The sequence below is a fragment of the Muscardinus avellanarius genome (assembly GCF_963383645.1).
Source record: "Muscardinus avellanarius genome assembly, chromosome: 3".
Lineage (NCBI taxonomy): Eukaryota > Metazoa > Chordata > Mammalia > Rodentia > Gliridae > Muscardinus > Muscardinus avellanarius.
Window position 1 is genome coordinate 27,520,306 of NC_137788.1, and position 25,510 is coordinate 27,545,815.

Sequence of the window (25,510 nt, forward strand, 5' to 3'; positions counted from 1 at the left end):
GATAAAAGTCAATATCTATTCTCAATAAAACCTTGTTCTTAGCAAACTAAGATTAGAAAGGAACTTTCTCAACTACAAAAAAGTATTTGTAAATTAAAAATAAGCAAACATTATACTTAATGATGAAGAAATAAAAATATTCTATTTAACCTGAGTGACCACCATGATCACAATGATTTGACATTATACAGGAGGTTCAATTCTGATCACTGAGGCAATAAAAAGAAAGAAGACAAGTAAAATAATGAAAAAAGAAGAAACCATCATTCTTTACAGATGATGACTATGTCCAAACATCCAAAGAATTCACAGATAAATTATTATACAAATAAAAACCAAAAGGACAAAAAATCAATTGCATTTCTAAATACCAGCAAGAAGCAGGTAAAAATTCATTTTTAAAAAGGTATAATTTAAAATATATTTAGGTAACTAGATGAACAACCATAATATATTTAGGAGTAAATACATTAAGAAATGCATAATATCTCCAATGGAAAGTTATAAAAGTTTACTGAGAGTAGATATAAAGTGTTATATGAAAATTTACTGTATAAAAAAGTTATACAAGAAAGAAGCCCTAAGCAAAGTGAGAGATATACAATATTCATGGACTAGAAGACTCAATACTACAGCAACTTCTCTTCAATTGATTTTTAGTTTTGATATAACTAAAAGAAAAATTTAAAAAGTTGTGGATTTTGGCATGAGGATTTATAAGAGAGAAGAGACGATTAAGAAAAAAACAAAATAGGACATATCATGAAAGGGTACATATAGCAGTGAAAAACAACACACAACATAGATGAATTCTGAGTGAAATTAAGAATACAGGACATAGAGCATACATTTATATGAAGTTCAAATGCTGGCATACCAAATGATGCATTTAGGGATATATACTTGAGTGCTACATATAAAGAAGAGCACAGAAATAACTAAGGCACATCGAGGTAATGGCTACCTCTGAGGGTGGCAGGAACGGGATTGGGTTGCTGATGGCCATGCATCACTAAAGTACTGGATTCCTTCTTTTTCTTAAGCTGGGAGATGGTCACATAGGTGTTTGATGTGTTGATGTTTTTATATCTTGCTTATATTTTATAAATATGCTTTGTATTTACCCAATAAAATATTTAAAAGAATTGAATCGGCCACCACCAGGGTTCTGAGTCTGAAGCTGCCGGTAGACCAACTATTCCCCGCCTGCCCTACTCACGGGAGACCACCCCCTTCTCAAGAGCCTTACCTTGGAGGGGTTGAGTGCTGTGATGATCCACACACAGTGTGCGTTGTTGTCATACTGAATGGGGAAATTGGGGGAGGTGATGATACCCGAGGGGCCTCGCAGGTGGGCATCACACATGTGAGCTGCAGGGGAGATGAAAGACAGCCCTTTTAGTTTAGACTAGGTCGAGTCCCCATCCCCCTTCCATTCCCAGCTCAGAAGAAACTGAATCTCTACAGTCCCATGTCAGAAACAATCTGCTTCCTTCATCCTTCCCCTATAGCCCTCAACAGGGTCAATGGGAAGTCCCAGAGCCTGGACACTGCAGCAGGCCCAGACAGGCCCTACCTGCTGCCCTGAATTCTATGGTAATTTTCTAAGACAGGCTATGCCACCCCGTGAAGACTGTGTCCACCCCCACATTCCAAGTTCCACTGAGATGAAGCAGCTCATATTCACCAAGAGGGTGTGGACTGGTGCCATGAATGTTGCCCTAAAACTAGAAGGGTTGAGGGTACCTATGGGCCTGCTTAAGCAGCCCATGCATGCTCTGCTCACCTGTCTGAGCTTTCCTATTGGTACTCTTGTTCTCCAAACCAGCTGAGTGCTGCTCTGGACCAAATCTGCTTCCATAGGAGTCTGACCTTGTCCCAGGTCCTGATGGTCCTCAATTCCTCCCTATACAACCTTGCAGGCCTCCTGAACTGAAATCTTAGGATGTCTTTTCAAGACTTTCAGGATGCCTATGCCCAGAAATGCTGTCAAGGTTCCGACTCAGCCCAGTACCAGGCACCAGAATGCTTTTAGTGCTAATCTAGCACTTTCCAAATCATTCCCCACATCAGCCCATGCCTCAAGATTTTGACTGGAAGCAGAAAGAGTCAAGGTGAATTAGAAGAAGTGCTCTACTCAAGTAGTTATAAAGTGTTATCAATCACAGCTTAATCTAATTAAGCTCTTTAAAATAGCTTCTAAACTAATTAGATTAAGTAGTGATTGAACACAGTTAAGGTACTACATTGTATCTAGGTGTTTGCTTTCTTTAAAAATGTGTGCCGAGCCAGCTATTCTAATAAAGGGTTCCATGAGCTCACTCTGTCACTGCCCACATGGCAATTCATCCTAATTGTGGGCAAAGTGCCTAACAGTAAAGAAAGAGTGAGCGAGCTCAACAGGCCTAAGCATATAAAATGAAAGAGGTGTCGAATCTGGTTTCCACTGATGAGCCCAAATATCCTGGAGCTCCTCTGCATATGGGGACAGGGCCATGATAAACCTTTCCTAGCAAAACCTTCCCAGCAGGCTCTTGGAAGCAGGCTTCGTGGCTCCCAGACATCACGAGTCTCTTCTCGTTTCATGCACTCTTTCCTCCAACGTTTATTAAGTGCCTGTTACAGACCAGCCAGAATGCGGGGAGAGAAAAATGCCCACACCATGGCTGCTCCTCTCTGCAGGGCCAGAAAAAGTGTGAGAAACAGGTGTGAGGACGTGTGCACCCGAGCAGAGAAGTGTGGTCAGAGAGCTGTTTGCAAAGGGCTTCACATCAGAATCGCTCTCTCCTCTCTGCTGGTCTGTCCCTTCTGTAAGTTGGTCCTTCTGATGGTTCATCCCTGTCCTCGACCTGAAGGGTCTGTTATTTCCCCACGCTGAGCACAAACACTGACTTAATCGAGTTTGAACCCACCCACTCCCAACTCCCTGTAGGTACATCTGATACCTCCTCTTGTGCTGAGAAATTCTTAGATTTCCGGATTGTATTAGATGCCAACGGGCCTCGGGCAGTGTGGCATGGTTGAGGAGGGGTTCATCTTTAAGGCTTACCAATGTAGCCATCTGGATCTAAATCCATATGCTGGTGGTTCAAGCCTGCATATGTTAGACAACCTCTGGGGTCCTGCTTCTTCATCTGTAAAGTGGGGTAAGTGACAGCCCCTCACTGAGGTATAGTGAGGGGCAATGAGAGACAGGGAGGGCCCAGTCCAGGGCCTGGAATATTGTTCATATTCAACAAAGTGCACCAGGAGCTACCGGGCTTAGTGTTCATTTCTTTTCTCTATGCCCAAGATTCTCTCAGGGCTAAGGAGCTTTTCTCTACCTTTTCTTACAGCTTCTTGACATAGGTCTTTTCCTCTGACTGCACTTGAGACTGACAACATCACCCAACACATTAGAATAAGATAATGAAAACCAAAGCCATTTGCCAGCCCGTACTTTGCAAAGAGGACCTGCGGATTCAGAACTCTCACCCTGCAGAAAATCCTTACAAATCTCCACCAGCACCATCTTCCACCCCTTCTGCAAAGTCAGATTTTGCTCCCCAAAGCCCTCAGCTTCAGACTCAATTTATCCTGCACTTGCTTCCAAGAATTAGACAGTATTTTCAGTCTGTGGAAATATACTGAAGGTAATTAGAAAGAACAGGTCAAAAAGGCATTTGCCACTTTAGAAAATGGAGGGGTTTAATTAAAATATTATAATCTGTAGATAGTTAGCATAGATCCCCTTGAAATGGGTTCTGAATGGAGCATTAGCTGTTTTCTTTTTGCTGTCTGAGCAAGATCAGGGGTTCTATAGACAGACTGTCCCCTGAGCAGCCAGCTCCCACTGGAGACAGAAAGCTCCTCCCTGTGACCAGACCACCCTAAGACAAAGCAACCCCTACTCATGCTAGGCTGGCAGAATGTTAGGTGCTCCTAGTCTGAATACATGAAAGAACATATCTTAGTGTTTCTTTGCCTTTTCCCATCAAATGGCTCTCTGGATAGCCTTCAGTAGAGACTTCTCTGGAATCTTATACTCCTGAAGTATCTTCTGCTCTTTCTTTAGACATTACTGCATCCCATAATGGAGGATACATTGATATCACTGCACCCCATAATGGACACACTTGGCCACCACTGTACCCCAGTCTGTTCTACTATCGAAACAACTTGGCACCAAAGAAAAAATGTTCAACTCTTCTAGCTTCCCCCCAGATCTTATTCCCATCTGTCCTAGGTTGCCTTTCTCTGCTTCTACTCCTATCCTCCTACCTGCCCTGTGCACAGTCCTCTAGGAACCACCTCCTCACCACCCACCCGAAGACAAACCAATCACTACTCATGCTGCACCATCTTTCAGAACTGCCTGCTCCAAATCCAGCCCTGACGGCATGTGGCCCATAACCCACCCTCCCCAGGTCCCTGCTTCCTTTGCAGTGTAGAAATTGCCCCCAATACCCACCCCACCAGTAATTCTTTCCAGAACTGTTTTCTGAACTCCTAGAACTCATCTGGGGATCTGTTGAGACCTCCTATGTTGACACCAAATTTTTCTCTCTACTCCTCAGCCCCCTCTTGACTCTCCTGTCCTTACCCAACTTAGACTCTGTGGTCCACCATTTTGATAATTCTCTTGGAAATCCTTCCGAGTCCCTCGCTTTCTATTTCCTCTAATCAGTTGCCTGAAAGACATCAATTGCAAATGAACTCTTCTACCTACACTCTCTACACCTGCCCCCACGCAGGTGAGCTTTGCTGGAAAGGAAAACCACAGGAGAAAGAAGAATCTAGATATTGCCTAGCAACCCCACCTCTTAGCTCTCTTTGCTCAGGATCCATCCTGCTCAGGGCCCTTTCATGCCTCCTCCTGGCCCCTTGCCCTTCCTGTCCCTTTCCAACCTCTTGGCTGTTAACCTTGCCTTGTTCCTTTTGGTAGAAATAGAAAACATTTAGCAAGTACATTCTTTCTCCCTCTCCCAAAATGCACAACCCTGTCTGTTGATGTGCTCATCATCTTCTTCCTCCTGTTATAAATGGAGGGGAGGAGCCTTCTTTTAGAGGCTAGCCCCTTCTCATGAGACCTGGCATCCCTTTCCAGCTCTCTGTTCCAACATCAGCCATAGCTGTGGCCACCCCCAGGGCCTTACCATCTTGGAAGTCAGGAAAATTCAACTCACGACTTAAACTCAACCATCTAACACTTCCTGCACTGTCTATGCTCCCAGGAGAATGACTTTGGTCTTGATACAGCTGTTGTCCTCCATCATAGGCCCCTCGAATCCTCTGGTTCCCATACTGCTTCCCAAATACCATTGTCTCCTGACTTCTTTCAGATACCCTCAGTTACCTTGGCCCTCTCCTGTCTGCCTGGTAAAATGCCTATATTTGATCAATTCTACCATTGCTTTTCTATTCCTGGCTCTGGGTGTCTAGGGCCTCCAGAGGACCATGATATCACTCCGGCCTCATGGCTCATTACTATAATTGAAGCTTCAGCCCAAATCTCTCTTCTCCCTTATCCCTTCATTTCCCTGGCCAAATCTCTGCAGAGCCAACTTCAAACACCTCACACTGGTCAAACCACTTACCCTTGCTAATTACTTTTTGGTTGTTATTATACTTTCTCTCTCAGTAGCGCCTGACCCCATAGACCCCTTTCTTTGTAAAACTCATATTGTATGTGTGTGTGTATGTGTGTGTGTGTGTGTGTGTGTGTGTGTGTGGTTGTGGTACTGGCGATTGAACCCAGAAGTATATTATACCTCTAAGCTGTATACACAGCCCTTTTTTAGTTTTCATTTTGATACAGGATCTCACTAGGTTTCTGAGTCTCACTCTGTTGCTGAGGTTGGCCTCAGGCCTATGATCCTCCTGTCTTCTCCTGTGATCCTCCTGTTATTATACTGAAAGTATAATAACAACCAAAAAGTAATCCCAAGTGTTGGGATTACAGGCATATGTCACCATGCCTGGTTTGAAACTCATATATTTTGCCTTCACTGATGCCTTTGGGTTTTCCCTTCTACTTCTCTGACCCTTTTTTTTTTCCCTAGGCTCTTCTCCATTAACTCCTTCAAAGAAGCTGCTTAAATCTGGGTGATGCTTATTAACTGCAACTTTTCTATAATTTTAAAATTACATTTAAATGAAAAGTTAGTAAAGGGGTAGTGGTGGAAGGGGAGCGGCTCTACATGGTTCTATCCAATATACCGACTCTGAAGAATATGCAGGTACAATTTTCAATGAGAAGCAGCCCAGAGCCTTTGGGCTGAGGATCAGGAACTCAGCTCAACTGATTGGCTTTGTGCCCTTGGGTAGGCTGACTGACCGCTCCAAGCTTCAGCTAAACATGAAATATGGTTATTTCCATGTTCTTCATAAAGAAATTATGAAAAAATGCCGAGTACAATGCTTTAGACAAGTATGAATAGCTTAATAAACGGGAGCTTTATCATTAGCACATACAGGTAAGGGACTCGGGAACATTGTTAGGACTGGAACAATGGGGCCTGTACTCTAGTGCCCTCAGCATGCAGCCTCTCCTAAGTGTACAGAACAGAGAGCTCAGGAGAGGACTCAGGACACAGGGGAAAGAAGAAGAGAGAAGAGGAGAGGAGAGAAGAGAAGAGGAGAGAAAAGAAGGAATTAGAATTCTGGCCAACAACAGAGTTCCAGGGGTAAGCCCAGGAAGCTGGCCCAGTGCGGCCACCAAGTAGGAAGACAGGACCTTGCCACTGTCACGGCATTAAATTCAGTCCGCTTGTGCCCGATTTCCCATGTGTCGCTCCCAGCTCCCATTTGACAGATGGTATTCAGATTCGGAGCATTTCGGTGAGTTCCCTTATGCCATATGGTTCTACTAACAGTAAAGTTGAAACTTGAACTTTGGTCTCTGAGTTCTAAGGCTGGTATTCTATCCAGAAAAGAGTATTTTATTCTAAACTGATGTATACACACGTACATACACACACACACACACACACACACACACACATTTAGGTACAAAGGAAAAATGATGTATGGTTTTTTGTTAATAATTTACTTAGTGAATTAGTAACTGTAAGTATCTCATCTCGGGCTGGTACTCAGTCCCTGTCTGAGTCCCTGCATTTTACCAGGGAGACAGGAGAGGGCCAAGGTAACTGAGGGTATCTGAAAGAAGTCAGGAGACAATGGTATTTGGGAAGCAGTATGGGAACCAGAGGATTCGAGGGGCCTATGATGGAGGACAACAGCTGTATCAAGACCAAAGTCATTCTCCTGGGAGCATAGACAGTGCAGGAAGTGTTAGATGGTTGAGTTTAAGTCGTGAGTTGAATTTTCCTGACTTCCAAGATGGTAAGGCCCTGGGGGTGGCCACAGCTATGGCTGATGTTGGAACAGAGAGCTGGAAAGGGATGCCAGGTCTCATGAGAAGGGGCTAGCCTCTAAAAGAAGGCTCCTCCCCTCCATTTACAACAGGAGGAAGAAGATGATGAGCACATCAACAGACAGGGTTATGCATTTTGGGAGAGGGAGAAAGAATGTACTTGCTAAATGTTTTCTATTTCTACCAAAAGGAACAAGGCAAGGTTAACAGCAACTTATGGTCAGGAGAAATCAAGTTGTGGCTGGGCATAATGGTGTGTTGCCTGTAATCCCAATACTTGACACAGGAGGATTGCAAGTTTGAGGCCAGTTTCAGGAACTTAGCAAGACCTTGTTTAAAAGCAATAGATTTTTTAAAAAAGGGATAGGGATGTAGATTAGAGGTAGAATGCCCCTGAGTTCAATCCTTAGTAAAAAAACAAAAAGAAATAAAGAAGGAAGAAAGGGAGGGAGGGAGGAAAAACAGGGAAGGTGTTAATGTTGGAGTGTGGGTCAGTAGTAGAGAGCTTGCTAGTATGCATGAAGCCTTCAGTTCCATCTTTAGCACTGCAAAGAGAGAGTTGAGAAAGAGCAAGAACAAGAGTAGGAGAGAGAGAGAGAGAGAGAGAGAGAGAGAGAGAGAGAGAGAGAGAGAGAGAGAGAGAGAGAGATTGGTGATAATCCTCTTCATTATACTTGTGGTTTATGGTGTACTCCAGAGCCCCCACCCTGCCCCTGGCCCCAGGATGCTGACATTAGTCAGGGTGGGGCCATTCCAAATCTCCTCCCTCTACTTTAATCAGAAAAGATCAATTTGAATCTGTTTTACTTACTGGACTTCTTCAAAAGTTCATTTTTTGCTGGGCGTGGTGGTGCACGCTTGTAATCCCCGCACTTGGGAGGCAGAGACAGGAGGATCGCACAGGTTTGAAGCCAGCAGCGCTGGCTTAAGAGACCCTATTTCCAAATTTAAAAATGTATAAAAATAGATCTGGGAGCATAGTCCAGAGGTAGAAGGGTTTCCAGGAACCCCAGTACCACACAAAAAACCCCCCAAACAAACAAACAAAAGTTCATTTTTAAAAATCTTAGGCTCTATATGAAAGCCCAGTATTATATACTACCCTGCCTTTATCTAGTACCACACAGAAATAGTTTGCCAGTGTTTTGCCTGGCCTGCAGTCTCCTTTGCACGATCTAAATTTTTGAGGAGTCAAATTAGAAGCTTATTTCTTTTGGTGGGAGGGAAAGAAAAGACAGTTCTCTGAAAACCTAATTTCAAATTCCAAAACAAGGACGCGGTTCCAGTGTTCGTTAATTTCAATCAACGGATCATTCAGGTGGTCCTCAAACATTTATCGAGAACCTATTATTTGCTGGGACCCATGTTTTAGTAGAATTAATTGTGTGGAAAAATGAATATTTAAAACCAAATCATATTTTAAATGCATTAGAGGAAAAATAATACCACTGGGTATGGTGGCCAATGCTTTTTAGAATGTGATCTTTTGGTAACCTGCTTCTCAGCAGAGCTTCCTGTAATTGAAAGACTATTGTCCCTTTTTTATTCTTAAAGTGGGGTTCACCTGAACTCTCCTAAAAAATCACAATTAGAATAGCAATTCCAATTAATTAAAACAAGAGGTTTTAAAAGAAAAACCTTAAAAGTACCCACATAAAAAGACCTTTGAATCTAAAATCCATCTCAGCTCTTGGCTGAATTTCAGGGACATATCATTCAAGTTCAAGGTCAAACCCAGGGTCCTTGACCCTTTCTCTGTCTCCTTCACAGTGGCCCATGGAAGAGGAGTAAAAAAAGGGAATGGGCTTGGTATGTAATACTAGTACTTGGGAGGCTAAGCCAGAAGAATTATAGGTTCAAAGCCAACCTCAACAACTGAGACCCTAAGCAACTTAGCAAGATTCTGTTTCAAAATAAAAAATAAAATGGGGCTGGGTGTATAGCTCAAAGATAGAATGTCCCTGGATTTAATCCCCAGTATCATAAAAAGAAGAGAAAAAAAAGAGGAAGGCAAGAGGGCGAACCCAAGTTAAGAACACCCTCCTCTCTCATCATAGTAGGTGCCAGCCATCTTTTAGAACATGACTTTTTAAAAATTTCACAAGTGATAGGCAGAGGATGTTTTGTTTCTCCCATTCCAAAACAAGGGTTCTGTGGTTCAAAAAGATGAAAGAACTTTCCCAGAGCCATCCAGACAGATCAAAGTGTTTGTGATTCTCTGTTATGGTTAGATAGAGAATGTCCCCTGAAAAGCTCATGTATTAGTATTCAGCGTTGAGATACTTAAGTCATGAGGGCTATAATCTCATCCATGGAAAATCCATTATAATGGATTTACTGGGTGGTAACCTAGGCAGGTGGGATGTGGCTGGAGGGGGTGAGTCCCTATGGGTGTGCCCTTAGGGACTGTGTTTGTGCCTTCGAATCCCCTTGTTTGCTTTCTCTTGCTTCTCACCTACATGAAGTGAGAGTAGAGCCCTTGTTTCCCTCCCCCCCACTCCATTTTCCACGATCATGCCCAGAGCTCCACATATTTGGCCTCACAAAAACTGAACCTCTGAAATCTCCAAAACTGTGAGCAAATAAATTTTCCTTCCTCAAATTTGTGCGGCCAGGTGTTTTTAGCATTATGGCAATAAGAATGCTGGCCGAGACACTTTCAAACTGTATGGTTGCAATAAGATTGGAAAACACACTGCTTCTGAAAGAACCTGCAGCCACTAGAGGCCAAGGCTGGCTCTGGGGCTAAATAAGCTGCATACCAATGTGAGTAGCAGGTGAAGCTAAATATGTGTGCATAGGAGCCTCACACACATGCTGGTGCCCTTTCTACATGAGCACCTTCAAGTTCACTGCCTCATCTGTTTTTCAAAGTGATGCCATAAAGTAATATTCAGTATGATTGCCATTTAGCATGGAAAAAAATTGATTCGGAGAGATGAGGAAAGTGGACTAAGGATTCCCAGAAAAAAAGTGATGAAGGTTGGATGATGATTCCCCATCAGCTCTGTTCCTCGTGGCAGAGGATAATATGTGAGAGTGAATATGATAAAGCTCAGCTTTATCACACACAGTCTTCATGAGAGAATAATGGAGGATTCAGTCTAGCGGGTCAAAACCACTGGAGATGGTTTGAATGGAGTATACTACACACTTGGAGAAAAAGATGAACACATTGTCTGACAATGAACTTCCTTTACACCCACCCTTCCCCACCTTAGGCATGTAAACAACTGCCATTATTAAAAACAACCTTCTTCCCAGGAAAAGGTCTTGGCGAGAGACCAGATCCCGCCACTATCCAGAGGCACTCTTGTCTGGCTTCTTGAAAGGAATTTTGAAACAAGAGAATGGTCAGATGTCCCTTGGTCCTCTGACTGGATAATCCTCTGCCTCTCCACCCAGCTGGTGTCTTGGCTCCCTGCTGTTGGAGTGATATGCTATTTCATTATTCACTCATTCAATCATTTACATAGCACATGCCATGAAGCACCTACTGCGTGCCAGGCTCTGTTAGAAGTGGGAACCAAAGCAGAAGTCCTTGCCCTGGAGAACTCATGTGCTAGTATGAGAATTTTTTTCTTTCTAGCATTTGCCAACTTATCAAATATTGGTATTTGATTTTCATGTTAGCCAGAAGAACTATAGGGCAGGTCCTTTTAGCAGGATTTGTGGGTAAGAAAATAGGGCTGGCATGTAGCTCAGTGGTAGAGCACATGCTACATGCTTAGCATGTGCAAAGCCCTGGGTTCAATCCTGAGCACCAAGAAAAAGAAAAACATAGGCCCAGAGAAAGTGGGTGATTTTCCCAATTGCTTAAGTTACACTGAGAATTTTTTTTATGGTTGTTTGATGAAAAATAGTAGCCATGTAGAATCCATAAAATATTTAACTAAAATTAGTGGAAATGCAAAGTACATTATAAGTCATGAATCTTGGCCCTCCATGAGGATGAATAAATCTAAGGCTTATTTGAAAGATACTGTTATGACCCTCTTCTGGATTATCTATTAGCACATTCTAAAAAGGTATGAGTTTCAGTTCCAACTTTGTCCCTTCCTCAGTATAATAACGATCCAGAATTATTTCCCCAGGCCTCTCCTTTTACTCTGCATGAATCGCATCTTAATAATGCACATGCCTAGAGAAAGGCAAAAAAATTTCTTTCTTAGATCAGAAGGATCCAGAATATAACTTTACAGCAGGAAACAGACCTTCTCTCCCAAAGGGGGACTCAGATGCACCAGTGTTGGCTTTCCTTCCAGCAGCCTGGTTCTCAGGGCCTCTTGGCTGATGCCCTAAGCAATGAGGTCAGGAACTTCTTTACAGCAGAAGCAGCTGCTGTCCTACTTCAATGGAGGAGTGAATTCAGTCCATTATTTTAAGATTTTTGGAGTATGGGTTGCTAAGCCAGCCTGTCCTTGGTTCACGTAACACCTTGGAACATGAGTAGCAGGATCCTTAAGAACAAGACACCACTCAGGTATGGGATTAGAGGAAGACCACAGAAGGCTTTTGGTACCGTAGTCCATACCACTTCTGTATAGCTAAAAGCATTGCTTTGAGAGTAGCAGGTCTGTTTCTAGCAGAGTATAAGGAAAGAAACAAGGGCATTGGGGTGGAGGGCTTGGACTGTATATGTGTTATCACAGAGGGACACAAGGCACCTGTATAAAAGGTGACTTTCTTTCCTATCTAGGTGGAACTATGTATCTTTGTGCAGTGAGCTACCAATCTGCTTCCTAAGTGCCCCCCTGGATTGTAAAGTCCTCTGTTTGTCCTGAACCTGATACAGACTTGATTTAGAGAGGGTGTCAAATAAATGTTAATTAGTAAGTGAGTGCAGGACCTGAGGCCCAAAGAGCAGCAAGGGGCTAGGCCCTCCAGTCTGAACTAGAGCCTGGGCCCCAGGTTTTGGCAGCTGGGCTTTGTTCTCCAACTTTCTGGGCCTCCTCCCTTTTCCCGGCCATCCTCACCTCGGCAGATGGGCCTGTGGTCACTCCAGGCCGCAAACATGTCGCTCACTTTCATACATGTGATCCGCTTGGAGCCTTGCAGGTCATAGCCCTCGTTGCAGGTGAACTGGACGCTGGATCCTAACCTGGGAGACAAGGTATATCCATGAGTTCAGTGCCAGGACCTGCCCAGCCCCACCCCGAGCCCTTCCCAGTTCTTCAAACGGGTCCCTGTGTAATGTTACTTCTCCTTCTGGCTCTGAATCTCAGCTCTTCATTGGAAAAGGAACATCTGCTCATCGTCTTCTTTTTCTTGGACCATTTAATGATTTTAGGACTGAGTTAAAAGGTGACTTTGTAAGCAAAACAGTGATCCTCTGAGATAAGTATCAATTAGAACATCTAAGTGGGTGGATGATACTCATAAACTGTAATGAAAATGGAGGATTATGGGAATATGCTTTGATAGTTTGAGATTTTGAAAATGCACCATCTCAGGAGCCTGGGGTCTCCTAGGTAGTTTCAGGTGTGGGTTGCCTGCTCGTATATCATTACTGAGCACGGCAGTCCTTTATGCCAACTACACAGGTTTTCTGGGTAACACTGGCAATTTACAATCCCTCCTTATTCCCATAAGGCACAGGCATGGTTCCAAGGCCTGGACTAGGAGAGGATATCAAAGACCACAACTCTTTCTGGCAAGTGCCAGCTCCTGATCCATGCCAATCTCTCTAATCCACCTCCAGGAAATCCAGCCCTTGCCTTCCCCCCAGCCAGGCCACCCTGCCCTTCTTGCAAGCAGAAAATTCCCAAATGGATCTTACCTGAAATCCGAGCCTAGTCTTTTGCCCCTTTCAGGTATGCCAGGGTCTGGACACATATTATGTCCTTGGGACACACCAACCTGAGTTACTACAAGGCAAAAAAACAGTATATACATAGATGGATAGTCACAGGAAGCAACCATCTGGGGCAATGTCTCAGAGTAGGGGGTGAAGGCAGAGACAGAAGGAAGCCCTGATCCTCTGGGGCTGGAAGGGGAGAGCTGGGCTTTTCTGAGTATATAAAGCCAGAAGCTGCTTTTGACAAATTCCTTCACAAGAAAAACCCAAGTACAATTCATCATGAGGGTGGGGGCTCCCAGACAGGCCCCCACATCAACGGCCACCTGAACCCCTCCGCCCACACCAGTGGCCAGACGTAGACTGTCCACAGCCCCCGGTGACCTCCCCACCCTGTGCTTCCGATCCGGGGGTGGAGACTCTAGATGAGATGAACCCCCGGCCCCAACCTCAGCCCCAAATGGATAAATGGTTCAAAGAAAGCTAAATAAAAGGTGGATGTATGGTCAGAAACGGTAAAGAATGTCAGAGAAAGCTGCAGCTTGAAGTTCAAAGTAGGGACTTTATCTCAAATATGAATATGTCTCCTGAGAAACGTCCTCCTGTCAGATTTGTCTTGGCAGAGTGAGCAGTAACCGTGGTCCCTCGCTCCACCCAGCACCTCCCTCCAAGGGCACCGAGTAGGGATGGGACCCATGGAGGTTCTGGCAGGGGATGTAGCGCCTGACACCCGCCAATGCCAGACTCCAGTTTGCAAAGTCATATGCACAGTCATTCGGGCTAGAGCAGAGCTTGGTCTGGGGGCGGCGGACACACACAATGGAGAAGGCAGGCCACGCTCGGTCTCTGCCTGGCCACTGCTCCCCGATGTGCATACTGGTGAGCCTGGAACCCCTCATGCCTCTGGGTTCCTGGCTTTGAGGATGACCAGTAGCTTCCCAGCTGGCCTGAGGAGGTCCAGTCAAAGACCCACCGATCTCATGATCCCAGCAGCAACCTCTGGACGAGGGATTACATGGCGCCTTGAGCTGGCTCACATCCTTCCCCTTCCACATACCATCCCATCGTACAAGCAAAGAGCTCCATGGCCCACGCCCCCCTCACTCAGGAGTACACAGAAAGCATTCATCGAGCACCAACTGTATACAAGGCCTTCTTTTGGACACTGGAAGAGATGCCAAGGGTAATAAGATATGACCGCTGTCCTCTGGGAACTTCTAGCTGAGTGAAGACCGGACACGTGGAAATGAACTACGGAACCGCATGGGGAAGTGATGCAGGATGCTAGAGGGATGCTCAGGGGGAGGATCGGTACATGCCGCTGGGAGAAGTATGGAGGGCTGCCCAGAGGAGGCAGCATTGAACGTGCACCTTCTGGAGAGGCAGGATTTGGATGCATGGACAAAGACAGACAGACAGACATGAGGAGCAAGGTTGAGACAACTGGGGGCTTCAGTGTGGCCAGAGTAGGGGATCGAGCTTTGAAGGGGTTTTGAGTCTGACCCCAAGTCCCATGAGGAGCCTCTGAACAGAAGAACCTGGATTGCTGGGTCACTGTGAGACGAGTCAGAAAGCTCTGTGATCACCAGAGGACAAGAGCCGAGTAGTGGGGATAGACATGATGCAATGGGAATGAAAGGGGCAAAGAAAAACAGCCCCCAGGGCTGGAGGAGGACTAGGACAGGAGGAGAGGGTGCAGATGTCTCCTAGGCCTGGGCCAATGGGATGCAGGGGTTGATGGAAGTAGGAGGTGGCCGGGGTACCATTTTGGACTTGCTGAGTCCGAAGTTCATTTCCATAGGTAGAGGTCTGGCACAGACCCTGTTCAAACCTCCAGGTAGCCCAGGATATGGCCGAACAAGGGAGCCTGAGGATTTAGAGTCTAAATTTTAAGGTTTAAAATTTAGAATCTAAATTTTCGACAGACTGCATGCTCGAGCCAGACACCGGGCATCCCCAGGTGACACGACAGCAAGGGCAGAGCTGGAGTAGCCTCTCTCTAGCACTCCACGCTGCCCGTCGCTCCACACGCTCTTCCTGGGCTTCTGCCTCCAGAGCTTTCACACCCTAACCTTAGAGCTGCCCATCCCACCTCCTAAAAACCTCCAGGCTGACAATAAGAGTCATCCCCAAAGAACAAGCACCTGCCTCCTGGTGTTTTGCAAGTAATGGAAGGCAAAAGATACCCAGGCCAACCAGGATCCTCTCCAGAAATGAGGCATTGTCCTAAGAGAACGAGGAAGACAGTCCCTCGCTGCCCGTTATATAGCCTCAGTGACCAGTCCCTACTCTGGGCTTCCCAGACAAATCCCATCTTCTTTAGGTCCTGCCTACTTCACCTGCCCATGGACTACACTCGTCACAGAGCCCCTGCCAATGACCATGCGGGGATCACACAGCCCTCTCCCACCATGTTGAAAATATTTAGCTGTTGCCACCCCTTTTTCCTGCCCTGTCATCCAGTATTGACATCACCCAGGAAGCAACAGAGCAGAGGGCTAATGGATGAAGGTGGGGTTGGACAAGAGAGAAAGGACCATGGCAAAGCCCACCCATTAAGCCCCTGACACACAGAGCTGCTCCCTCTATCCACTAACCCCACACACCACTCAGGGTGTTACAGGCCCAACAGTGACGTCGTTTATACCAGACCAGTGTCCTCTTCTGGGGACAGAGCAGGTGATGACAATCCCAGGAAGACCTTTGGGGCTTCCCAGGAAACGAGAAATTTTAAATCTCAGTGAACAGCTGACTCTCTGAGTTATGGAGACAAGATGCATTTCCAACCAGCTGCTAGAGTTGATATCACTGATTGGCTACTGAGGAATGAGAACAGAGGGTAATCCTTACCCTGCCCCAGAAGGGCCCCTGCAGCTGGACACGCTCAGAAAGCCAGTGCCTCCCATGCAGTGTGAAGGGAGGCACGCACAGGTGGGTGGCCAGGAGCGATGATTCAGGGTATTCATGGATTGTTTGACAGACAATTGGTGGGGCCCACTGTCTCCCTGAAGTTCAAAGGAAATCTGGGCAGAACACAAAGGGCCTGACATGTACAGACATTTGTCTCCTTACCTCTCAGCAGTCTGAGTCACTCCTATCTTTTTCTCAGAAAATCTCAGAATAGAAATCAATTCCTTGCTAATAGAAAGGTGTGTGTGTGTGTGTGTGTGTGTGTGTGTGTGTGTGTGTGTGTATGTGTGTATTTCAGTGTTTGCATTATTTCACTAGAATAGGGTGTTTTCATCTTTCTGAGGGTATCTTTGAGGAGCTAATAAAAACCATGAACCCTCACTCCAGAAAAATACACCCCCAACATCACATGTAGGTTATTGGCCAGTTTGCGGACCTCCTTAGATCCTAGGACAGGAGGGCCCATCTTAGGTTCAACAACGCCCTTGGAGGAAGGCAGGGTAAGGTTTGGCATCCCTGTTCTATAGTTGTGGAAACTGACATTAGAGTCTGCAGCAGCATGGTTGCCAAAGAAGACAACGGGGATAAACACTTGGTCGCCCCAACCAGGGCTACTTCCCTAGGTCTGTCGGTAGTGCCCGGGCAAAGTCAGAAACTACAACACAGCTGCCTCAGTTCCTAAGGCCTTCTGTGATTATGGAGAGAAAGAGCTTGTGAGGGTCAGGGTCACCGCTTGAGCCTTCTCTGCAGATTTATGACCTGGCCCTGGGCTCTCCTGCTCCTTCCAGAGCTCCTCTTCAAGCAGAGAAACAGGCTCTCCTGCCTGACCTCTGCCATCCAGCCTCCTCGGGCTGAGGCCACCGGAGACTCTAGTCCCACGCTGTACCCATCAGCCAGGACACCACTTCCACTCTAAGGGCTAAAAGACCAGAGCAAGTCCCCATGCCCAGGCTTAGTGTGGTAGGGGCCAGGCCCCAACTTCTGCCCCCTGCTTTCTCCTACCCACACCCACAAGCACAGGTTTGGGGGACACCACGGTGGCTCTCCAACTCTCCCCCTTCTAGTGACTGAAGAAAAGCGAGGGCATGAGGTGAGACAGACTGAGGGAGGGTGGCCAGGGACACAGGGAGCCAGCAGGCACGGAGAGAGAAGCAGAGAGAGAAGGCAGAAGCGGAGAGATGAAGAAGGATGGAGGGAAAGTGTTGCGGGGAGGCAGAAGTGGAGCACGGGTGGGAGCTGCCGAGAGCAGTGAGCAGCGGAAGAGAAAAGGGAAGGGGAAGGGGAGGAAAACCAGTCAGCCATCAGGGGGACCAAGGCAGGCTCCCCGCGCTCATCACAGAAGGAAAATGGAGTTTCTGGAAAAGCCTCCTGTAACTTCAATTCCAGCCTTGAGGGGAGGGGTGCAGAGCCTTCCCAACCCCCTCCTGTGCTTTGACTCAAAAGGCCCACAGCACAGATCCCATCCTGCACTTCCCGAAGAGACATTCTAGCCCATTCCCCAGCACCAGGCCCCTCAAACTCTTCCACACACTAGTAGCAGGAACATGTTCTTGAAGACATGGTCTTCCCGGTGCCCTCCCCATCATCCCAAGAGGCAAGACCCCACCCCCAGTCCTCTGTCTGCCCAGCCGGGTCCAGGCCCCTTGGAGGTGGTAACTATGCAAGCCTCTTTCTCTCTTCTCAATCTGGAATTGGGACTCTGTAGCCTCCGCTCACTCCCCCCGAGCCCAACCCAAGACCCATAGAAGAGGAGCCAGAAAAAAGACTGTCTTAGCAGGTGGAAGTGATTCAAAAGGAAAAATAAAGAGAGAAATGTAGCAGTAATGGCTCCCTGGACTGCAGTTCGAATGGGAAGTGAGGGAGGAAGAGGGAAAGGCCCGCGATGGGAGGGACAGGAGGGCCAAAGGATGGGCCAGGGCCGCTCGCTGGCCGCCCGGCCAGTGCATCCACGTGCGGAGCCCGGGCTGGAGGAAGTCATCCAGCATCACCTGGTGTCCCCACGGTCACAGTGCCGGTGGGTCTGACCGGCGGCGAGGCCAGCGGCAGGCGGACACTTACACACAGAAGTCTTCTGGTTGTTGTCTTTGCTGGGCATGAGCTTCACGCCTCGAGACTTCAACTCGATTTGCTTCTTGACTAGAGAGGAAGAGGAAAGACAGATTGAGTTGCTGTCTGTGACCAAGGATGGGGTCTCTCTAAAGATGGGGTCCCTCTAGAATAACGACCCACTCTTTCTGGCTTGGGATACTGCATGGAGGGAGGGGGCCCAAGACAGGAGCTCCTCTGGGCAGGGACATCCAAGGGTGGCCTTCCGGGCTGTAGGGACTCAGACATAGAGGCAGACCTGCTGGGAAGGTCAGCTATCTGAGGGATGCAGCAAAGATGCTCTCCTACCTGGGGGGCTCTGGGACTCCCCAGGGGCCTCTTACAGGTGTCTGAGATTTTGCCACGCAAACTACAGAGTTCAATCTGCCCCTCAGTGAGCTTTTCATGAGCATCTTCTGTGAAGCCTGCAGCCTGCTAACGCTTGGACCTGGATTGAGGATCCTGGGTTGAGGGCTTAGTTTCCAGTGCTTGGGGCTCTTGAGGGTAGGGTGGAAGCTAGTGGGAGTAAGTTAGGTGACTGGGGTGTGCCCATGAGGGGGATATGGGGCTTCCTGCTTCCTGCTGCCCTGAGGTGAGCTGTCTCCCCTGCGGAAAGCTCCTGTCATGAGGCACTGTTCCACTACCAGCCCAAAAGCAACAGAGCTCATCTTCCAGGGACTGAGACCATGAGCCAAACAAAGCGTCTCTCTTTTTAAGCTGATTTACCCCAGGAATTTATTACAGAAACAGAAAGCGGTTGATTAACACAGTGTGCCCTCTGTACTTCTGCTCCCCTACAGATCCTGGTCCCCATCATCTGAGCCGGCCCCCCTCAGCGCCTGAGGGTCTAGTGACGGGCTTACAAAACCAAACTGTCACCTCTCCTTGAATCCATGCTCTTTGTGTTGTAACTCTGAACTTCCTCCCAGTAGAGAAGTGGCGTGCATTTCTCTACCTTGACTTTGGGTTTAACCTTCAGAAATTTGGAAGCTTTGACCTGTCCGAAGGCTTAGAAAGCAGATTAGCTGGCCCTTTTGCATCTCTGTCAATACCGGGAGAGGACACAGCTGGCTTCAGAGGAATAAGAAATGTGTGGGGCAGAGCCAGTTTTTCCTTGCCAGGCCCAGCCTATGTGAGCTGATGTGGATAGGAGAAGCTGAGTCCTGGAGGTCATGGCGGGCTGGTGCTGGGCTCAGCTGCGTGCCTGATGGATTAAATATGGTGTTGGCCCTGTCACTCAGTCCAGTCCACAGCTCATCAGGACTTAGCCAAATGGCCCAAACAGGAGCTAGAACTCAACAGTTCCTAAGGCCAGTCCTCTGTACCATTCAGTATCTTTGGCCTGGCTACCCCTGTCCCAAGGCATCCTCCTGGCCTCCACAGGCTTCATCCCATCTCTGGTTATACGCCTTGATCCATCTGTCCAATCCCAGGCCCCCCGTGCCATCTTCCAGCTTGTCCTGCTGTGGACTCAGCTCTGCTAAGGCCCTGGTGCTGGTGCTCTGTACTGGGGCAAACACCTGTGGTCCAAACGCTTTCGCTGCCAGGCCCTGAGTGCTTCACAAGTTCTTTAACTTAACTCCTTGGTCTTTCCCTCTCACAGTCACACAAATGGTCCCTCAACAAGCCCTTCCCCATACATCCCAAGTGCAGCCACTTCTCATGGCCTCTGTCTCCGTCACTCCCGACCATGTCACCCCGGTCCTCGGCCCTCATAGCCCCCCCCCATCTTCTACCCTGGCTTCTGTGTAGTCTATTCTCAGCACTGAGCCAGAGGGATCCTGTTAAGACATAAATCAGCCCACACTACTTCGATGCCCCAAAACCTTCTCTCCTAGAGTAAAAGCTGAAGTCTTTAAAATGGCCCGCCAGGACCGAACGGCTTTCCCTGTGACCACTTCAGGCCTCTGCTTGACTGGCTCTCTCTTCCCCAGCCTCACAGGCCTCCCCAATATTCCTGTAATATGCCAGGCATAGTGTTGTAGCCTTCCAGGCCCCTCCCCATGCATCTCTATGGCTCCCCACTTCCTCCCAAAGGCCTTCCCTGATCACTCTACCAAGACGCCGCCTCCAGCCCCAGCTCTCCCCACGCCTTCTCTGCTTCATCTCCTCCTAATGCATGGCACCATTTACTGGGTCATTTGGTTACTTTTGTCACCCTACATGGTGATATAAGTTCCACAAAGGTGAGGGTTTTGATTTCCACTGTATCCTCAATGCTCAGAATAGTGCCCAGTGCATACATAGTGGACCTTGATAAGCATTGCCTCCTTTGGTCCTTTTTTTTTTTTTTCCAACAACACCAACTAATAGTTATAATACCTACTTGATGGGAAATATGATTGGGCTTCAGAGTGCTCTAGGTGACTGGCTATGGGACACATAACCAGAAAGCAGTTGTGATCCTGGCCCACCTCGGCTTCCTCTCTGTGACCTGCCCCCTGAGCGATCCCAGGAGCACCTCTGACCTTCCCCAGCATCTGTCCCCTCCCCAGCTCAGGCCCTAGAAATTCAGGAGCTCACTCTGGACTTGAGATAACACATACCAATATTGAAACCCAAACCCAAAGCAATTAGGTGTGTGGGGGGCAAGGTGTCTTTTGGTCTCCCCACGCTGGCTCAATCTAAAAGTTCAACAAGGGTTTGTGGCTCCAGGGAGTCACTGTCTACACTGAATGCCTGATAAAATTCAGTTACTATCACAGAGTCAGAGCCTCCCAACGTGCATTCAAACCTCTTTTATAAATGTGCATTGCTCTCTGTGTGTATCCAGCAGGAAAATTTCCAATGAACACTAACGCGGAGCCATTATCAAACAGAGGACATTAGTAGGGAAACATGCATTATTCAAACCTAGATAATACGGTGCGACAGGGGAGAAAGGCCTCAGATTCAACCATCCCTGGAAGAAGCAGAGGAGCACCAGCACCGGGAAAAGTCTGAGCTCTTGTCCTTGATGCCCCAAGGGGCAGGGTGGTGGGGGTCCCTCTGAGCCAGTGCAGCCCACTTAAGGTCAGTCTGTGGAGATGGCTTGGGGCACCTGGCCAAGAAGTAGGGATGAAGGCAGTCCCCTTGGTCTCCTTGTCTCTGGTTCTAGTGTCCACTGGAGGGAGGAGGATGAGGATAGAGCACAGCATTACCCGCTGTTTGGGTTTGTCTGCTAATGGGATCATGAGATGCGGTAGACAGGAGAGAAGGTATTGCTAAGAGGGAGCCCCGCTTCTTTTCTTCTCAAATTTGCATTGAGGAAAATCCCCCTGCCCCATCCCCCCTGCAGGCTCAGGAAGGAATCCTTATTTCTGTTTTTATTATCTGCCCTGGTCCCTCCCCAGGAAGGACTGTCCAATCTGCAGGCTCGGTGCTTCATAATCACTGGGATGCTTTTAGTAGTGGATAATTTCATCACGCCTCCCAAGCTGGAACTAAATTCCGGTCTTTCTCTTTCATCTCCTGCTACTTACCGTGGGGTGGACTTTGTCAAGGTGATGAGAATGGAATGAGAAAGAACCTGAACAGCTGCAGGGAGTCCATAATTTACACACGGACTTCATTACTCATTATTTCTTTGAGCTGGGTCTCAGGGTTCTCATCCTCCTATTGCCCTTGGGTACCGCATGGTCATCAGGTGTACATTACTATCTACAGATAGACTTCTCATCCTCATCTTGTTAGCCTGAGGAATGTAGGCCCTGAAGCTCTTTGGAAGGTTTCTCATCCCAAACAACACAATCTCTAAAAGATGTGCTTCCAGGGCCGAGACACCCAAATCCCAGATTCTGAGGAGGTGGCACCTCCAGTTGACCCATACCCGGAGGGAGCTGACAAATGGGTTGAGAAAGGGGATCCAGGCAAGATCCACCTTGCCAGGGACATTAGCATCAAGAAACCATCTCTAGATGGTTTCCATTTCTGAACAATCCCAGGGAAGCTGTCACACCTGGAGCTGTATATAGCAAACTTGTTTTTCGATAGTCTGCCCAGGTGGGCGGTGAACAATCGTGGATCATGGAACACCATGGGAAGTCAGCCACAAAATGAGTTTGTTGATGAGCTAGCTTGGCAGAGCAGAGTGGACTGGGTGTGAAGGACCAGAGAACACAGCAGGCCTCCCTCTAGATCTCCAGAGTGCACAACTGACAGACCCAGATGGAAAGGAAGATCAAACCCCCAGCAGGTAGACAAAACAGAAGACTCTGTAGAATCTCTGGGTGGTTTGTTTGTGTTATTCATACATTTATTTGTTCACGGACTGCCTACTAATCTTGTGCCAATGATAGTACATTCAAACACTAGTCTCTAAAAAGAGGATTACATAACTACCAAGGCAGTGGAGAGAAAGTGGGGCTGGGGCCGGCTTCATGTTTCTGGCCACATTCAAATTTACACCCATTGACATACACATGCATGTGAATCTATCCAAGCATACATGAGCATTCGTGTCTATGACAAGCGCTCTCATGAGTAAACATCCAGGCACATGTGAACACATGGCTACAAATATCCACATACAAAATGCAAGGCACACACATATACGTGCTTTTTCACCATAGGTGAACAGAGTCAGGACTCCCAGGAGAATCGAGCTGGCTCCAACTGGTTGATGGAAATCTTACTAGGTACATTCATCTCATCCGAATGATAATGACTACAGGAGACTGCCAGGCTGCTCCCTTCATTCTTTATATTCTGGTTAATTACCAGACATTTCCCCGCTGTTGTAAAGGTTAGCGGGACACATGGTACACATTTAGCTAGAAGAATCTGGCAATACAAATGTCTCTCTAGTCTGCAGCCTGAGTTATTGGGCTGAGCCGACAGAGATAAGGACCTGTTTGGGGAAGAAGGTGGCCAGACCTGTCCCCAAGGTGCTGGGAATCAAGAAGTGGATGGATTCTGTGGTTTCTCTTTGCCCCAGTGGATTCAAACATTCCAGGGCGAGCTCTTTCACCACCTTGATCACTGTCCCATCTCTGCCATGTGGCTGTCCTGCTGGCGCAGCCAGTCCCTACTCTCTCCCTATTCTGGCTCCCTCCCAAATCCAATTCCTTCACCCTTAGAAAATTTATCCAACATGTATCTCACTTGCAAGTCTCTAAAGCACTCCTGTTTAAACTTATTCTCCTGTGCTTACAGTTTGTTTCACCCTGTCTATCAATATATGGTACTGGGGCTCCTGGAAACCCTTCTACCTCCAGGCTACACTTGCAGACCTATTTTATATTTTTATTTGGAAACAGGGTCTCTTAAGCCAGTGAGGCTGGCTCTGAACCTGTGTGATCCTCCTGCCTCCGCCTCCCAAGCGTGGGGATTACAAGCGTGCATCACCACGCCCAGCCCTATCCCATATTTTTAAAAGTTATAGCTGGGGTGGGTGTGGTTGTACACACCTATAATCCCAGTACGTGGAGGCTGAGACAGAAGGATCTCAGCAATGTAGTGAGACTTGCAGCAACCTAGTGAGACTTTGCTTCAAAACAAAAAAGTAAAAAAGGAGGTTTTGGTTGTAGTCAGAGGTAAAATGTTCAATCCTTAGTAACCCCCCCATACACAAAAATTGCAGCAGGTAATCATGTAATGTATGTGTCTTTTTAATTTTAAATTTAAATTTTTAATTTTTTGCATTATAACTATATATCATATTGGGGCAGAAAGTAATAGAGACACACATGCACACAACTCTTGGAGCACTTCCCTCTGTGTCCTGTCCCTTTTGAAACCTGTTCATCTATTTTTCATACTTGAATAGGGTTGTTGCATTCTGGAAGCTGCCCCTGCCTTGCTGTTGCAGAGGGCCAGCCTCGCCACCCCACTGCCTGCCCTGCTGATCTGCTTTGACTACCCACAGTCCTTTGTCAGACGAGGCCAGTGTTAGGAATGTTGGCTCTTTGGCTCACTCAGATTTATGCCAAAGGCATACTGTTTGGCGCAGATGCCTAAGATCCAATGCCTTATGGCACAGACCTACAGATGCAGGAGCTATACCCATGGAGCCAAAGGGAAGAACAGGAATTTCTAAACAGGGGCAGGGTCACCTCAATGTAAATGATGATGTGTTCATGATCAGGTCAACTGACCCATAGGAGAAACAGAAACTGGCATTACACTCGACCATGGAGAGATTGGGAGGCATCACTGCTGCTAGCTGCTCTACTGACATGTTCAATCACTATGGGGGGAATGAGCAAAGATCAGCCAAAATTTTGATCCAACAGAAACCAAGAGAGGGGCAATGCTGCACATCACGTCTATAGCAGTCTAAGCCTGGGCAATCTTTGAGGAGACTGCTCGATTTACCACAGTGTGCGAATGGAGACAGGGATTAGTGATGTTCTTCCCGATGTCCTCACAGAAGTTGGAAGGGTGACATCACAGCAATGGAGAGAAAAATGACCAGTGATAAATAGAAACTCTACAGCACAGAGACTGACCAAGCATACATGTCTTGCCACTTGAATAATACATCCAAAGATGTGAGGCAAAGTCCAGAACGATCAGGATTCCTGGGATCTGGGGACTTGTATTCATTCAGGAAACTGTCACTAGCCATGAGATGCCTTTGGTCATATTTGTTGGAGATATCCTTGGTGCACTCATTTTGAATAGGGTGAAAGTTGGCTTTCAGGCAGTAGCAGTAAAAGCTGCTACTGGGTTCTGGTGACATAGAACTAGCGAATCAGCCAGGTGTGGTAGAATCCCAGTACTTGTCCTTGGGAGGCTGAGACAGAAGAATTGCTGGTTTCCGGCCAGCCTCGGCAACTCAGCGAGGCCCTCCACAACTTAGCAAGACCATGTTTCAATAAAATATAGGGCTGGAAGTATAGCTTGGGGGTATGATGCACCTGGGTTCAATCCCCAATAACACACACACACACACACACACACACACACACACACACACACAGAGAGAGAGTCATTGTTATTGATGGCATGGCATTTGAAAAAGAGCTTGGCCCAAAATCTTGAAGAACTTAGGAAAATGGAAAATTGGAGAGGTCACTGTGACCAAAGGTGATGTCACGCCCTTGCAAGGAACAGGTGACAATACTCAAATTGAGAAACATAGGCAAGAAGTCGTTCAGTAGTAAGAAATGACAACTAGTGTCTCTGGGAAAGGAAAACCCAATGAACATCTAGCAAAGCTTCAGAAGCAGCAGCTGTGCTGAAGATCGATGGGATGTGGGACATGGAGGGGAACCAAAAGAAATAGTCATAGACACTGAACACTACGGAATCTGCTGTTGAGAAAGACAGTGTCAGGGTGGCTTAGTGCATCCCATTCTTGGATTCACTGCCCTAGCCAATGAAGAACAAACAATTGGTGTAGCAATAACTAAAAAGAACACCCCAAATTCGGGCAATAA

At 47.1% G+C, this 25,510-nt stretch overlaps 1 protein-coding gene across 1 annotated transcript in view; it reads right to left on the reverse strand.

Annotated features, from left to right (window-relative positions):
- The window catches only part of CSMD2 (CUB and Sushi multiple domains 2), a gene marked incomplete at both ends in the record, with an annotated part of 613,548 nt that overhangs the window by 288,099 nt on the left and 299,939 nt on the right, over positions 1-25,510 (reverse strand). Inside the window, 4 exon segments of the mRNA XM_080690534.1 lie at positions 1,250-1,371; positions 12,334-12,458; positions 13,137-13,224; positions 18,123-18,200. Of these exon segments, the coding sequence (XP_080546660.1) occupies positions 1,250-1,371; positions 12,334-12,458; positions 13,137-13,224; positions 18,123-18,200 (413 nt within the window).